The 17,594-nt window shown below is 37.4% G+C and overlaps 2 protein-coding genes and 1 long non-coding RNA gene across 4 annotated transcripts; 1 reads left to right on the top strand and 2 right to left on the bottom strand.

The window, feature by feature from the left end:
* The first annotated feature begins 128 nt into the window (after positions 1 to 128).
* c1qtnf13 (C1q and TNF related 13) lies at positions 129 to 3,455 on the top strand. Of its 2 annotated transcripts, none has more exons than XM_084123490.1 (2): positions 129 to 246; positions 1,880 to 3,455. In XM_084123490.1, exons 1-2 carry the CDS (start codon positions 219 to 221, stop codon positions 2,956 to 2,958), a joined length of 1,107 nt encoding a protein of 368 aa, XP_083979616.1. In that variant the 5' UTR covers positions 129 to 218; the 3' UTR covers positions 2,959 to 3,455. The 2 variants fall into 2 exon arrangements, with proteins under 2 accessions (XP_083979616.1, XP_083979615.1); XM_084123489.1 differs by having other exon boundaries at positions 1,877 to 3,455.
* Positions 3,456 to 4,053: 598 nt separating this feature from the next.
* On the bottom strand, positions 4,054 to 4,724 carry LOC311090135. Its single transcript, XR_014607848.1, has 3 exons — positions 4,559 to 4,724; positions 4,282 to 4,354; positions 4,054 to 4,201 (listed from the first exon to the last, which is right to left on the bottom strand). It is a non-coding gene; the product is annotated as an uncharacterized lncRNA (long non-coding RNA).
* Positions 4,725 to 5,541: 817 nt separating this feature from the next.
* Positions 5,542 to 16,987, bottom strand: LOC311089523 (chitin synthase chs-2-like; the record flags this gene model as incomplete). Its single annotated transcript, XM_084124248.1, has 13 exons — positions 5,542 to 5,965; positions 6,060 to 6,239; positions 6,351 to 6,635; positions 6,722 to 6,922; positions 8,103 to 8,244; positions 8,334 to 8,435; positions 8,641 to 8,815; positions 8,905 to 9,063; positions 9,137 to 9,226; positions 9,929 to 10,941; positions 11,040 to 11,228; positions 11,345 to 11,480; positions 16,935 to 16,987. The coding sequence occupies 13 exons, from the start codon at positions 16,985 to 16,987 to the stop codon at positions 5,571 to 5,573; spliced, it is 3,120 nt and encodes a 1,039-aa protein (XP_083980374.1). The 3' UTR covers positions 5,542 to 5,570.
* Positions 16,988 to 17,594: the final 607 nt, after the last annotated feature.

Here is a 17,594-nt window from a genome sequence, read left to right as displayed (position 1 = left end):
TCATGAAGCTCTCTCTCTCTCTCTCTCTCTCTCTCTCTCTCTCTCTCTCTCTCTCTCTCTCTCTCTCTCTCCCTCACTCCCCTAATACCTCTTTTATTTGGACATGGGAGGCACTAGTTTTTGGAGAGAGTAGATGCCACACAGAATTAACTTTTGGACCTCTTCACAGCGGTGTACAAACCGAGGCTTAAGAGACAAGGGAGCAGGTCATCACAGAAATGAAGTTTCTGCAGATACTTAGACCAGGTATGAAAACTGTGTTTGCTTAAAAAAAACTTTTCTTATTGTCTTTAATCAGTATGATTTATGCTCAAATATTGTGTTACAGTAATTGTAGACAATAATAACTCTTCTTCTTTTTGTTGTTTGAATCTACAGTGCATTCTACAAAGTCATATTTAATTTATATTGAATAACAGAACCTGTTTAATAACACCTGTTTAATATAGCAATTCCCATTATTCACAAAACCTAGCTAAAACTTTAAGATTGATAGGCCTATTTTTATGTTATGCTCTACATGTGTATTATATTATTAAGCATTCATATTTATTTATATTATGTTTATAAGCATTTACATATCAAAATATATTCAGAAGAGATGAGTAGGTCTTAAATTGAAAGACTGAAATTTAGTCAGTCAATTCTCCCTCCCAAATATGCCTTTGTTCCAGCACATAGGAGCAGATGAACCAATGTCTAATCTATTGCCTTTTCCCGGTGCACACTGTGAACAGACAATGCCAGCTGAATTAGAGGGACTACTGCTTCCTGAGCACTTGATATGAACGGCAGAATCCATTCTGACAGCGCTAAACCTAACTTCCTAGCACGTTGATATGGCATTTTAACCAGTTCATTACACATTTAATATGCAGAACTTTGATGTTGTTTTTTCGAGTGATTAAAAGTGAAAAAAAGATTAGATACAAATCTTTATATAACCCTTTGGTATTCCTTATTGTGTCACACTTGTGAACAGGAGACAAAAAGGATAACTTTTTAAAAAGGAATGTACTATATTTTGTTTTGATAATATTTACTCTTTAATATTTTGAATTTTGAGGGGATTTTATTGTACTAGAAAACACACCTCTAAATTATGCACATTTATTTCTACATAAAATAATTATAATATTTTAATATTTATTTTCAATTAATACAGTGTTTAAATTAAAAATAGAGCATGAGTTATTTAAAATAATAATGCATGGAAGGCAGATTGGTGTATTCATGTCAAAATCATGTTATACTATGGTGCAACCACTAGATGTCTGCAAATATATATTTGGCTGGGTATTCCCCAGGTGTTTATAAGGGCATTTTTAGACATTACTTACTTTTATTAGGTTTTCCCTTTGGATATATACTTAGACAATATCAAATACTACTTTATCATGGCTGATTTGTAGACAGTACCACAGAAAATGTCTTTGTATTTTCGTATTTTTATATTTCCCATTCATTTCCTATGGCTGTCATTTTTAACTGAAACAATTTTTTAAAAGACAGTTTAGCCTTTTCTAATCAGATCCACATTTTTGTGTGTTCATATAGCGATATAATTTCGTATAATTCCGATAAAGTGAAAAAATGTCATAGCCTAGTAAGCCTACTGACTGAAGACCACCAGAGTTAAAACATCCCATTAACGTTAATCACATGATTAAACGAATTCAAGGATAATGTTTGATTTTAAAGTATTATACAGCATTAAAGATTTCATTTTGTACCTTTGGTGCAAAATACATAATGCCACACTGATATATTTTTGAATAATTACTTGGAGTTGTTTGAGAACTATTTTTTTACGTTTTCAACAGTGCCAAGAAGTGACATTGAAGACTTTTGATAACGATAATGTATTTTTCCACAGCAGCTGGCGTGACGTTATGGAGACCAAGCAGTGGTGTGTCCTGTTTACTTGGGCTGGTCACATGTCTGGGCTGTGTAGCGTCCCTCAACATCCCGCCAATGACCTCAGGCCCGCGCTCTGCCTTTTCCGCCACACGTAGCAGCAGCGTGTTGGGTGGCACTCAGCGGGTCGTGACCTTTGACCGCCTTCTCGTCAACATCGGTGATGACTTCAACCCAGATACAGGCAGTTTCAGGTGCCGCCTGCCTGGTGCGTACTACTTCTCGTTCACCGTGGGAAAGTTTCCCAAGAAGATGCTGTCTGTCATGCTGGTGAAGAACGGGATAGAGGTGCAGGCCATAGCGTACGACGGATACCGGAACCAGGGTCGCAAGGTGCAGAGCCAGAGCGTGATGGTCAGTCTGAAGCCCATGGATACGGTCTACCTTCTGCTTCAGGAAAATCCCGACTACGCCATCTACAGCAACGTTGGACCATACATCACATTTAGCGGTTATCTCGTCTACCCAGACTCCACATCATCTGTTGGATATCTCAATAACCACCTATCTCCTCCAGGCCTCCATATTCCAGGTTGTCCTCCCCCTATAGATGCCCATTATGACTGGAGAAGAACAACCATTGAGGAACCACGTTCTGCGTTTTCAGTGGCAAGAACATCATCAGTGTTGGGTGAAAGCAGAGGGCAACGGGAAAGAGAAGCTCTCACGTTTGACGTGGAATACGTTAACATAGGCGGCCACTTTAACAAAACTTCTGGACGTTTCACCTGCCACTTCCCCGGTGCGTACTTCTTCGCGTTTACGGTGGGGAAACACCCTCGTCGGGCGTTGTCGGTGAAGCTGATGTTGGGCAGAGGGGAGGTGCGGGCCATGGTGTTCGACGAGGACTTGTCGAGGAGGAGAGAGATGCAGAGTCAGAGTCTGCTGTTGTCACTGAAAAGAGGAGACAGTGTCTGGCTGTACAGTCAGCAGGATGACGGATACGCCGTTTACAGCAACCAGGGACGTTACACAACATTCTCTGGATTCCTGGTCTATCCTTATGCCGATTCCATGAACATGGACAGAACTTTCCCCTAAGAACCAGTACTGAATAATTCATAGCTCTGCCTTTAACCTTTTGTTTTTGTACTAAATTTGCCAATACATTCGGTCCTCTAACATAGTGCTATTGTTATGTGCTTTTACACATCACAAATTATTATGTAAATATTGTATAATTTTTTCAGGTTAAACTTAAAGAAATGGCAACAACTTTCATTAATGACATTAACAAACATTACATTGCATATGGTTAGCAGATCACTAGTGAATGTACGTTCAAATGGAATTCATATATATTCATGTTTGAATGTAAATGAACTATTGATCTAAGCTTATCATATTTATAACCTTATTATTGAAAGCTGTTATAAAGGCTTCCCATTTTTGTATAATTGTTTAGAAAGACATGCTACTGTGACTCTCTCATATTGTTAGAGGCAAAATGCTCTACATAGACATAGTTGGTGCTGATTTTTATTGTACCATTGTATTTACTATTTTTTGGATATAAACTAATCTAAATAAACTTTAACTTGACCATGTGTGTGGGTGTGTGTGTGTTTGGCCAACATTGTGAGGATAAATATCGTAAGTATATGAAACCTAATAACTTATAAATGTATTTATATGTCAAATTGGCATTTAAACATTAACAAGTAAACACTACCATTGGCCTTTCTACAATTAATTAATACATTAATTTAAATGCACCATTCATATGTCACATGAATGATGGCATAAAACTGTGATCTTCTATTCAATAACATTAAAACGTCTGGAGTCACAATGAGAGACGATTACAAAAGATAATAGATCATTTTTATTTAAATACACTCAACAGTAAATATGTACAAAGAAATAATTTAAAATATTTCCTATAACACAATCTCCTTAAAAGGTCACTCTCTAGAAATGTTCATATATATCCAAAGCATTAGTAGGCAGAAATAATGTAATATTTAGCAAAAACTATCCGGTATCAGTGATTGCTTGTGATTAATCTGATTATTAGTTGGCATATCATGTAATTAACTCAATAAAAATCATTAATTGACATATTTTTTACTCTTTAAATTCCCCTTAAATAAATAATTCAGAAAATGTTAATAGTGCTACATTAGTATCTATAGGACAATACATCTTTAGATTTAAATACAAATTCTTATACTAAAGACACACTCCTTCTCAAAACAGGGGGGTTCTGAAAACATAAGGCTGTATCTGGGTCATACGTCTCATACGTCTCATACTGGGGGTTTGAGTCCTGGATCTGTGCAACCTATTGAAACGTGGACATCGTTAATAATACAAATAAAAAAACATTTAAAATGGCAATGTAGTGTGGATCCATTGGCTCACCTGATGAGACTGCTTTCTACAAGCTTTAATTTCTGTATCAGTATATGCCACAAAATGGATTAATGTGTAGACTCTGAAACAAAAGAACATAATACACCATTACTAAAAATAGGAATAAAACGGAATCTTCAGACTTTAGGCTGGTTTTATATGTAATGTATTGCATGATCTCCACTTTGTGATTTAGTGAAAAACTTAAATAAAAAGGTCTGGCAATTTTAACCATATCAAAGAATCAGTGATAATGATTTTTATTCTTTTGTGCATGTTTAGTTACCTGTGGTATAGCATTGCAATAAATTGCACTATCAGCAATAATGCGAAGCTCAGTAGAAACATCAGTGCAATTGGATCAAGGGAAAACACTTCTGTTGTGGATCGAGTCCCATTAGGAAACATTTTTGGGATCTTTATGGAGATTGAGTCACCAATTGTCTCAAGGAAGAAAGTTGCCACTAGCCAAAGTGCATTGCAGAAGAAAAAGGCAAATGTAACCTATATGAAAGAGAACAGCAAAACAGCATGGAGACCAAAGTTTACTGTTCCAGAGCATATAGACAAAACCACATACAAAGTCATTTTTGCATATTGACAAGCTTACGAGGCTTACCTTATTTCGAAGTTCTCTCAGATCATTAGCTATTTTTTCCTGTTGTTCTTTATTCTCTTTAAGAGGTTCTAGATATTTCTTTTGCAATTCTCTCCAGAAATTGATTTCATCCTGCATGTGGTGAAACAGTACATGTATATTATGTGTATAAACTATGCACTTGACATATCTGCAGCAACCAAGAGCAGGGCCAGTTAGCACAGCCAAAAAATAATAATAATAAACATAATTATTTTGCAAAAATAAATAAATTATAAAAAAATATAAAAAATATAATATAATATAATATAATTTATTTCTACCAATTCGTCTTACCATTGGAAGCGCAGATTCATCCAAGGGAAAGTCATAAGATTTCATCTGCAGATGTTCAATCCAAGCTTTTGGAATTAAATATATAACCGTTTTAATCGTAATCTAATTCAATAAGTCAACAGCTAGAATATTAGGATATTAAGTATGGAAGTCATACTTACTTTGGTGAGCACTGAGTGGGAACTCCTCTGCCCTACATTGTAGGAATACAGTATTATTAGTGATAAAAACATCCACTGTAATCTGAAAGTAATTAATTAGTTAATTTAATTTTTTTCAAATCTATATAAAAATTCTACACAGGTGGATAGAAATGGGATGAAACAATGTGAATTTGTGCTATAGTGTAGTTTTTTTGTTTTTTTTACCTTTGTGTTTCCAAAGGAACATCCAAAGGCTTTTCAGTTTCTGTTATGGTTTCTGCAGGTAGTATCTCCTTGCTCGAATCTTCTTCAGATTCCAAACATGGACATTTGCAACATGTGGCATTCATGACCTTCTTCTTGATGGCATCGACTGCTGTAGTCTTAGCCTGGCCGCCGGTTTCACGAGTGCCCCACGTGACATTGTTCATGTTGACTATTGAGTAAATGGCCAAGAGTAAATACCCGCTGGGAATGCAGAGGAAGTATAACAACCCATAGATGACCAGTGAGAACTCCTGAGGGTGTAAAGCTGCCGTAATGATGTACAACACCACCATGCCGATGAGGAACAGACCACTGGGGGTCAGAAAAGTTTTTTGCCTCACTAAATCCCCTATGAGAGTAGAAATGAGGAAATAAAGTATGTGCAGTCTAAAAATATTGATGTTCTAAATAGTTTTTAGGCATGAAAAAGACATAGTCGTTACCTATGATGCAGAGAATTGTTCCCGCCATGAGAAATGCGTAGAGCACACTCATAATTGCTGCAATTTTAATCTGCATGTCAGATGTCAGTTTGTAGCACAAGATGAGATAGACAGTAGGGGGCACTATGGCCAAAACGAGAGCAATATTTTCACTGATTTCCCAAACGAACACAAAGCTTCCTGCAAGATAAAGAAAGCACTTTAATAGCCCATTTTTTCTGCCATAAAACAGCACACTGAATCTAATGCAAATAAATTACTGTCAATTATTCTATGCAAGCAAATCCTTACCTGATAGCATGAGACAGATAGTGGCAGGGCCCAAGATGGAAGCTGCCATGCTGATAATCTGGTACAAGATGTAAAGTTTTGAGATAGAGCTGTTCCTTTCAGAGGTCAGTCCTCCTGAGCCCAAGAGGTCGATGGTGTTGGCCATGGTAGAAGGTCCCCAGCGTCTGCGCTGATTGTAGAACTCTTTAAAATCCTGAGGCGCATTGGTGTAGGCATCAGATGCTGCATTATACTCAACCCTCCACCCCTGCTGCAGAAGCAGAGTGCATAACCAGCGGTCCTCACCTGACGTTAAACCGAAAAGAGGGTGAATTTGTTTAGTCTAGGCTGAATTGATATTATTTGTCATGTGGTTATCATGTAGACATTACCTTGATCATACTGGACGTATTGGCTGGCTTCACTCGCTTTAGTTGTATACCTCTTCATGACGTTGTCGTCCATGAGTGCGGCTCCTCTGAAAAGACTGAAACATCCAGGGCTGCACAGTACACAGCCGAACACGTGCTCTGCGGTCTTTTGCAGCCAGTGGCCTACCGCATATTCAAACTTCTGATACCACACCATGGGCCCTTTAAGCATAATATCTTATTAGTCAGTTTATCACCTTTATAATCTATACTATACATAAGTAGTCGCAAGTGCAGTTTTCTTTAGAATAGATGAGTGGATCTCAGATTTTACAATGGTCATCAAGCGGCGAAATAGTTAAACATCATACCATATTTAATGTAGATGTTTCCATAGTTTTCAAAGATGAGTGCATGTCTATATTTGCGACTAGTTTCTACCAAATGACAGATGAATTTGGTGGAAAATACCACCTACTGTATGATTATAGGTATCATAACTGGCTTTATCCCTACAGACAATACATACAGCTCAGACATATTTGGTTGTTATCTTGATTTTATTTTATTTAAAAAAATGTAATTTATTTATTTTGATTCTCTTTGAATGCTTTTTCTAATTTAATTTATTATTAGTAGTTGTATCTGGTTAATTATTCTTCATATTTCCTCTGCCTCATACTTTGAAAACCATTCTAGAAAAGTTTTTTAAAAGTTTGGGTTCCAGGAAGATTTAAAAAATGTTTTTGAAAGAAGTCTCTTATGCTCACCAAGGTTGCATTTATTTGATCAAAAATACAGTAAAAACAGTCATATTAGAGTTGTATGGCTTTTAGTCAATGCCTATTAGCTTCCTATAGTCCATAGTAGTGTACTCCTTAAAGTTGATGTGAAATAATATTACAATTTAAAATAAATATTTATTTTATTAATATATTTTGCAATTGTAATTCCTGTGATGGCAAAGCTGAATTTTCAGTGTCACATGATCCTTCAAAAATCAATCTAATACACAGATTTTCAGCTCAAGAAACATTTCCTATTATTATCCGTGCTGAAAACAGTTGTGCTGCTTAACAATTAAATATAACCATGAAACATTTTTTCAGGATTCTTTGATAAAAAGTTAAAAGTAACAGCTTTTATTTCAAATAGAAATCTTTTGTAACATTCTAAATGTCTTTACTGTCACTTATGTCAAATGAATGTGTCCTTGCTGAAAGTATTAATTTGAGATATATATATATATATATATATATATATATATATATATATATTATATATAAAATCTTACTGAACCAAAACTATTCTATTCTAGATGTTTAGAAAATTTTAAAGTAATGAATCAAAAACAATAAAATGACCTGATAAAAATGGTTTATACTTAATATATATATCCAACCTGTGCCTGTTGGATGAATCCTGCCACAGGCAGCCCCAACCTCTGGGTAGAGTTTCAGTCTGTCAATTAACAGCATGACTGCGGACGGCTGGAAATCAGTATCCCCATCCAGGGCCAAGATATACGTGTTCTCCTTCTCTTTCTAATGAGCATTAAAAACATTCAGAGTCTAGCTGATATTGTATTATTATGTAAAATACTAGTGGTGAACTGTAAAGTTAAGCATCTAACCTTCAGTTTCTCCTTAAGGTCATCCAGTCCTTGTCCTACCTCAAACTTTTTGAAGTACTGTCTGTTAAGTCTCCAACCAAAAATGTAATACAAGTACATTATCTGCAAACACAGATGATTAGTGAAGTTCTGGGCACAAAACATCTGCACCTGTGTTTAGCTGCATGAGGTGTTTGGTGTTTTAAGCCCCCAACGGCGCCTTCCAGGCAGTGAGGAGATGGGTAGGTTTAAGGTTGAGGGTAGGGTTAGCTGCCTCTAAGGAGCTATTGGGGGCTTAAAATACCATCGAGCGCTGCATGACCCTTACCTGAGACCATCTTTTTTTGTGACGAATAAGTTTCTTGTCTTTGAAGTGAACCATTATCACATTGCCATTAGGAAGGGTGTATTCCAGACGACCTCCATAGGGGGTGTTTATGATCTTCTGGCATGGTAGTGATGGCGCCTGCTTGAATATACATGGATCCTCCTCACTAAAAATGCTAATGCATGTGAAGTATTATTAGATTCGTTTTTTCCCATAAATACTCAAACAACCATAAACCATAATCAAAATAAAGAGGATTCTTACGTGTAAACTTCTTTCATTACATCCACAAGAATTTCAGCGTATTCATTTGCATGGCGCTGCCTTCCATTATCAACATCCACGAAAGCGTCATCAAAATAAATATGGAATTCAAACTCGACGTCTCTGTGTTTGTCGGTCTTGGGCCTGTATTTGTCGAGCCTGGTAGTAAAAGAAATAGTATTCAATTACAAGTACAATTCAATTGAGACTGAATGAGTAAGTGTATGTTTACCTAAACATAGAGATGATTATCTTCATCATTTCATCGTAGGTCTCATGCCACATCGTTGCACACAGAAACACTCTGATGGTTTCTTCTATGCTGAGGAACACATTAAGAAATCCAAAGGAAAATTGTAATTTCTCAGAGGTCGCTCTCAGATACATTTCATTTAATTACTAACATTTGTAAGCAAGTGAATCAATTGTTAGTTGACATACAGTAAAAGTATAAAGCAACAAAATTACAGTGCATGGCATAGCTGTGATCATTTGGATTTGGAAGAATGTGATAAAATTCTTTACTCGAGCAGTTCGAGTTTTATTGCAAACTTTGGTATTTTGGCGAGTGTACAGTCTGAGATGCTTTAGAGACTTTAGCAAAACTCCATTTGATCTCCTTTTAATCTCACTGATGTCTTCACATTAAAAAAAATCATTTGTAAATTTTAATGGGAACACATTTACTGCGTAAAATGCTTTGATTAAGATAAGTTTGTCTAATTTGTCTAAATACATTAAAAATAAAGCACTAAAAAGTAAAATATTTTTTTAAGGACACAAGTGACTATGCACCACAACATTACAGTATGAAAATTTAATTACTTCGCATTTAACGGTGTTATTAAAATATTAGTGTTTTTATAGATGGACATAAGAGTAAGAGAAGTAAGAGTCAGATAATATAAATGTAAAAAAAATGAGAATGCAACATTAAATATTCAACATTGATACAGATCATTTAAAAATCTCTAATATTGGCTGATATGAACAATATGCAACCATAGAAAGTTGAAACACTTACCATCGTTTCTCCTTGATTTTCTTTCTGGTTTCAAAACGGGTGTTCAGCAACATGGACTGTTCCAGAAACGCTCCTTCATACATGCGTCGCACGAACAGATCTTGGGTTCTTTCTATTCGATGGATCTTCAGGAACCAGATGTAAAATGTACTGAGCATGAGTCCCAACCACCAGCTCAGAGCAGAGCAGATCAAACACGCCAGTCCTCCTGTACTCTTTTTTTCCACGATGTACCTGGCTTGTAGAGTATTTGTAGCATCAGTCAACATCAACCGCAACAATGTATCACTGGATTTCGACTTAACGTTCTCAAAACAAGTAGAAGTTTGATTAGACTCTGGGAGTTTAAATGCAAGTGGAATCAAAAACACTGCCAAAACTGCAATCGAGGCCATGTACATGGGCAAAGCGAAGCTGCGGTGCAGGGAGTGCATCTTGCAAGCCACAACTACAAACCAGCGGCACAGCGCAGAGGATACAATCTGGAGCGCCACCAATGAAATAATGACTGTTTCGAAGACGGATTTGAGCGATTCCCAGTTCTGACCAGACAGAGGAACATAAGCTACAACCACAGCTGAAGTAATCAGGATTCTCATCAAACTGGAGATGATGCACACCACATTACGGGACTGAGCGATGTCTTTGGAAATGTCCTCTAGACATGAGATGGAGAAGAGCGTGCTGTAGTTTTCCCACCAGTTCACAGAAACACAGATGGTCCCCAGAATGGCAAGGCCAACTGATATTCTCATCTGAGGGGAATGTTCGATTACCAGATAACTGACTGCAAAAAGCACATAACCCAGGACGATGAAGAAAATGGAGCTTACGGGGAGCATTATAAGCTGCTTCCTCTCTTTGGCGAGGCACTCAGCGACTACCTGGAACACTGCTGACAGGATGCTCACACTGTTTAGGATCATCACATTGGTGACAATGTCAAAGTGTGGCATGGCTACTACTGTTAGAATTGCAGCTCCAAATGCTACCAGGAACTCAACACACAGGACCTAGAGCAAAGATCAAATCAAAGTCAGAAAGGTTACTGCCATAACAATCAGTTTCTCTGCTACTATACATCTGTTTAACAAAAACTCTGTTTGCTTACCCAAAAAACAGTTTTTTTAGAGGGCATGGCTGAACTCTTGAAGATGAACTTCCATGTGCTTTTTAGCAAAAGGAGAACACTCGGCCCAACCAGAACAAAGCCAATGCCAAGTAGGGCGGCCGGCTTCTTTTCTGAACATATAATCTCAGTTTTATTGTTCCCAAATGTTATCAAAAGCAAAAATGATGTCTGTAAAGAAAAAAAAATAGTTTCAGTCAAACCGAGCCTTTTGTGTAATATTCAATAGACAAGTTAACTGTTATCCTATCATCCAAAAATGATTAGCCAATATTAAAGCAGCTCACTTTACTGAGCAGCGCAAGGGCAAAGACAAGTATGCCAACAATGGCACACGAGAACCATTTCAAACACCGCATTCGTTTCTTTGGCATCTGCTCATCTTGAATGATCGGCACTTCTCTGCACGCATCCCAAGGTCGCCTGTTTGGGAAGAAAAAAAGGGAATAGCTTAATGGAAAATTTAAAGTTCACTTGAACGAGAAATTTAAAAGATGTAAAAAATTTTTTGGTATTTATCATGCTAGAGAGATTGAAGGAATATATGCCAGGAATAGGTAAAGAATTGTTATTTATAAAGAAATCAATTTGAGAGAAAGTGGAATATTAAAAATGTTAAATTCGAAAATAAGCATTTAGCTGCATAATTAAATGTTTGTGGAGATCTTAATTTTAATTATTTAATGTAAGTTTGATAAATGAAAAACAAAAAATGATTACCTGAATTCATGTCTCTGCTGCTTTTCCATAGTGATGTTTTCAAGGCAGCAAAAACCTTTGATTGACCATATGTAAAACAGACCAGAGCCTTATAACCAGGTGGGAGGGAGTTTCTATGCTGTGACTTCTATATTTATCTTTACACATAAATCATCTGCCTGTCCATGTTCAGTTTAATTTCCCACTCCCTTTGATGATAATATTCAAATACTCAAATATTTTAAGCGACTTACCGGATATACAACTACATGGTTAAACAAATGTGTTATATCACTTCTAATTAACATATTATACAATGACACACAATTACAGGGAAGAAATATTGTAATGCCACACTATACAGCGACATTCTAGATAATTCTCTGCTTCCAACTAATGGCATTCATTTGGGGGTTAATTCTCATGCACATAATTTGCATAAGGAAATGGAGTCCGTGCGAAATAACTAGTTGACTTACAGCACACAAAGACCAAATGAGCTTTTGCAAAGCACATTAATGTAACTGTCGATATGCAAGATATAAACTGATCAGCCACATTAAAACCACTGAAAGGTAAAGTGAATAACATTGATTATATCATTACAATGACATCTGTCAAGGTGTGGGATATATTCGGCCACAAGTGAACAGTCAATTTTTGAATTTCATGTGTTGGAAGCAGGAAAAATGGGCGAGCGAAAAGATCTGAGTGACTTTGACCAGGGACAAAGATGACTGGGTCAGATCATCTCCAAAATAGTACCTAGCAAAAGTGGTGCAAGGAAGGACAACTGGTGAACTTTAGATATGGTCACTGTCTTCCACTGAACTGCCTCTGTGAGTGTTATGTATGTGCGACCAAAGTCTCTTATATAAAGTCTTTGGCGTGACTCAAATACTTTGCTCTCACTCAGGAATTAATTTGACTTTTTCAAATGTGATAAGACTTTAAAATTGAATTTACTTTAGTCAATATCACTATGGTTATAGTTGATAGATCCTGTTGTACGTTCATACAGAGAGTAGTAGGGGTTATCAAGGGCTTTTCATCTAGAAAAACAAGGAAGAAATGTTTCTAAAGTTATGCAAGCATGAGCACAATTTGAAATGTACTGACTAACTGCCTTGTGACATTTTTATTGGGGGGGTAGGGGCCAACTGTAATGCTGTAGACCCTGAGCATCAGAAATGGGCAACGGAGCAATGGAAGAAGGCTGTTTGGTCTGATGAATCACATTTTTTAAGATCAGGTGGATGCCCAGGTGCATGTGCATAGTTTACCTGGGGAACAGACATTTGGACAAATCTGATCCTTGGAGACCCCTCCTCGCATCTTGCAGAACTTAGAGGATCTGCTGCTATTGTTTTTGTGCCAGATATCACATAAACATTCAGAGGACTTGTGGAGGACATGTGGAGGACATGTGAAGTCCATGCCTGACGCATCAGAGCTGTTTTGGCAGTCTGATGAGGACCTACATGATATACGGCATGTGGCTTTAATGTTGCGGCTGATCAGTGTACAAGGAAGAAGGAAATTAAAATTTAAGGGTGAAATCCCTTCATGATCGAGGGTTTCCATTAATACGCTATGAGTAAAACATTCATGAGACAACAAGGAAATTGATATTTTGAAAAAAGAGTTGGCCTCTGATCAAATTATTTTCTGAAACTCTTAGATCAGGAAGACTATAGCCGCGTTTCCACCGAAATTACCTGGAACAATTTGTCCCCAGACCGGTTGCTTTCTGCGTTTACACCGCGGTCTAAAGTACCGGGAAGGTAAACTGCGCGCAACTGCTCCTCCCAGTCTGCGACAGACAGTAATCAGTTTTGAGCGCCACATTTATAATAAGTAGGCCTATGGGGGAGATTCAAACTGTGCTGCAGTTATGTATTGGTTTACTAACGAGGTAATTAACAAAACAAAATAGACGAGCACTGATACTAAAGTGTGTTCAGAAAACTCGTATGCGTATAAAATTAGACAACGCATGTTATCAGTTATTGTGAGATGCCTGGGACGAACGCGCAAAAATTCCCTCTTTCGCAAATACGCTTAAAAAAAGCCTGAACCCCGTCTATCAATCATAAATAGTGACAGTCTTGTAAATAGTTGTTTGTTACTAACCTCAAAGTGCTATTTCAATCCTGTTAGTAAATTTATAACATGGTTTGGAGTGCCTTGCAATAGATGACAATGTGTAAAGTTAAACATAATGACTTAATAATAAAAGCTGTGGCAGAAAAGAGACGAGCACTGATAAAGCGTGTTCAGTAAGCTCGTAATGCTAACGTTAGATATAAAATTTGTATGTTATCAGCTATTGCGGACAGTAGACAGAGCAGGTTACTTATGATATAAAAGAATCTCAACTATCAGATTCTGTCACTTTTATTACGAAATTCAAACAATAAATACCGTCTTGGTGTTTGTAAATGTTACGTGACAAATCCCTAGCGCACGTCAACCGATCATCTCTACTAAAAAAAACACTGTTGATACAGTAGTAGGCTACAACTTACCGAAATGTATATTCCTCATACATAATATCGATCAATCAGTGTTTTTTTTTTTATCAGCGTGAAGAGGTCAATAACATAGCTGGAGAACAATTATGTCACATTTACCTCAGGAAAGCCATTTAATGAACATAATATAGGCTATAGCACGTAGTTGGCAAGAAAAAAAAGAGCTAGCCTATAGAGAGTATTTTGCTAAATATGTGTTCTATATTTATTATATTTTTACTTATATCATTAAATAAAGTTGTTGTTATTATAATAAAAAAAACACACATTATATTTAATTTGAGTTACTTTTAACCTTAAATAATACTACCAGCTGATAGGGCTGTCTGTTTACAGCATTAGGTGAGTTGTTTTTTTATTGAGAAAAAAATCTTGAGTAGCCTACCTAATATTTAGGTAGTGATAATGAGTCAATATTAAATCAAATTAGGCTACAATAACTGAATTGAATTGAAATAATAAAAAAGCGTAGCTTACCAGAAATTGTACCATGCACCATAACATTTACATATAATTTTACACTTATATATATATGTATATATATTTATATGCTATAAAGCCTGAAATGGGCACTTTTTGTGACAGCAACCCTATAATTTTTAATCAAAGATGTGGCTTAACTTCAGAATTTGAACTAAAATCAGTATTCTTGTGATTGCTCTGAACAGTTCTGACTAAGTTCAACAAACATTAAATTACTTAATCATAAACTTTAAAGAATAATTAATAAAAATGTAAGTGTGACAGGGTTGAGGCTAGGGTAACAGGGTTGAAGATGGTAACAGGGTTGAAGAGACAAATACAGCTTAACATATACATAGTTGTTTTTTACTCAAATTCACTGTAAGATTTTCTATAAACGCAAATTACTAATACCCTGGGGGCTAAGCCCCCCCTGTCTTCCAATCCTAGTGACGTCCCTGGCGGACATTGACCGTGAGATGGCTGGGACGAACGCGCAGAAAGTTTCCTCTTCCACAAAATAAAGCCTGAAACTCGTCGCCAGTCCACCAGTTTTTTTTATTAAATTCCATATTTGCAGACAGACAACTCTTACTGCATGAAGCCACGACACGAACCGCAATAGATTTTTTAAAAAGGGAGGTTAAAAATAAATAAAATGCTGCGTGGAGTCATCCAACCAAAATGCGGCGTGAACACAACCAATCAGCTTGTGCAGCGCACAAGTCCCACCCCCGAAAGTTCCTGAACTTTGAAAAAGTACTACCAGAGAATGTCTAATAGGAAGAGAATTGGCACTCTCTGCTTACTTCCGGTTTCTGGACTGGCTGCAGTAACACGTCTCTGTCCATGCGGGGGCGCTCGCAGGCGAGTGCAGAATGAATGGAGGTCTATGGCGAAATACCCATCAAAATCCACTTTTCTCAGGATATAATTTTTTGTCTAGTAATTTGAATGTTGTATTCGAAAGGAGATGCAAAGAAATTACACATTGCTGGGTGTTAGATTTTTTAGAGTCACTTATTTGCTTTAAAAAGTCTTTTAAAATGTCAATGACGTCACACACATCGTACGACCAGAGATACTGCTTCACGGCAATCCTTCACTCACTCTGGTGCTTTCGCGCTCTGCACTTTCTTTTCTCTCGAGGCATCGACAACACAGCTGACACAGGTAAATACACGTGCTAGAAGAGTTTTTGTTTTGTTTGTTTCTGGTCCCGCTTCGGATGCCACGATGCCATCAAGCGGTATCTCTGGTCGTAATCAGTCCTTCACTGACCAATCAGCATTCATTAGCAGAATGCTAGCGTGTTATGGGCAACAACAACTCAACCTGTAAGAAATCGAAAGGACATAAGTACTCGTTCATTCAACTTTCGACCTATAACCCATGTTGAACTTGCAAAACCTACAATAAAATCTGAGATTTCTCAACGGCAATCGGGTGAAAGAGACACATTTAGCCGTCTAGCCCCATAGACTCCCATTCAGTCTGCACTCGCCCGCGATCACCTCCAGTGGAATTCTAATGGAACTGCAACCAAGATCTATACAATGGGGCTAATAGGAAGTGCCAAGGCTCTCCGTAGACGGGCTCTGGTACTACCTCGTGAGCAGGGACTAGCGGAGGGGGAAATATTTACCCGGAACTTAATTTAGACCCTGGTTCCTGCGGTGTAAACACATCGAGTACCAGCCCAAAGTTCCTAGTTCCTGGGGAAAGTTCCTGCGGTGGAAACGCGGCTTATGTTTCTGTAACTTCACTTCATAGCTAGGACAAGGGCTTTCATAGGACCCACCAAGAAAGGTGAAATCTTGAGACCCAGCAAACACTTTAAGATTAATTTTAGTTAATCTTTTACTGTCCTTGTCAAATTACAGAGATGGCTGTATTTATGAGGCTAATGATGCATTGGCATGGAACTAGCTGTTCTGACGGATTCATCTGACTGATTTGGCTACTCAGAATTATTCATTACAAAACTGTCTCAAGTAATTTGTTTCTGAATCTGAAGCCTGTCTAAAATAGTTAACTACTTTTTTCATCATATGTGATCCAGTTGTGTCATAGGTTGTTGTGTCTCCTATATCTGTCACAATCCTCAGTCACTAGTCCTGTCACCACTGCACTACATTTCCCATGATCTATCCTGGCTCCCACACTCATCAATCATCCACACCTGCCATCATTCACCTTCATCAGCTCCACTCCATTTAAGTCTGGTTCACACATTCATACCTGATACCTACCTGTGGAAAACTAGGCCTAACCTATGCATTGAACTGTGTAAGAAATTGTAGTCCGCCTCGACCCAAATTCCACTCCAAAATATATTTTAGAATGAGCTCATCCCCAAAATGGCTTAATTATCATAGAGATGAAAGAAAGTCAAGTTATATTGTTTCTTCACCATTTGGGTTGATCACATCCTGAACAAATGGTAGTCAATTGTAGAATGGGACTGGGTGTGGAACACAGAGAACTTTCTCAGACATTGGGGTGTCACAACTTCATTAACATACAGACCACAACTGTTGCAACAAGAGCAACTTAATTTACATTAAGAACAGGATAAAAGGTTTAAGATTTGGATGTTCTGGGTTCATTCTGACGCCGGTGAACCCAAGGTGCTTTGTGTACCTTGCCACTGCTATGCTGTAATAAACTTCATTTTTGAGATCTTCGACATCCACATCATTTTTTCTTACAACTGTCTCATCCTTCGTCATCTTCAGTCTCCTGTTCGTCATCGTCTGCCAGTCTCCGGTCACTTCTCTCTGTCACCTACAAAAGATAAGACTTTCATTCACATGCCAAGTATCACCAGAACTATCTGCAA

This window comes from Abramis brama (assembly GCF_963993115.1).
Source record: "Abramis brama genome assembly, chromosome: 9".
Lineage (NCBI taxonomy): Eukaryota > Metazoa > Chordata > Actinopteri > Cypriniformes > Leuciscidae > Abramis > Abramis brama.
The sequence above is the reverse complement of the archived record's forward strand: the minus strand, read 5'-3'. Positions and strand labels throughout refer to the sequence as shown.

Bases quoted from the DNA above. Each gene is read 5' to 3' on its own strand.
- c1qtnf13 (XM_084123489.1), top strand. From the start codon at position 219: ATGAAGTTTCTGCAGATACTTAGACCAG. The intron at 247-1,876 runs GTATGAAAACTG...ATTTTTCCACAG, and splicing joins TCTGCAGATACTTAGACCAG to CAGCTGGCGTGACGTTATGG.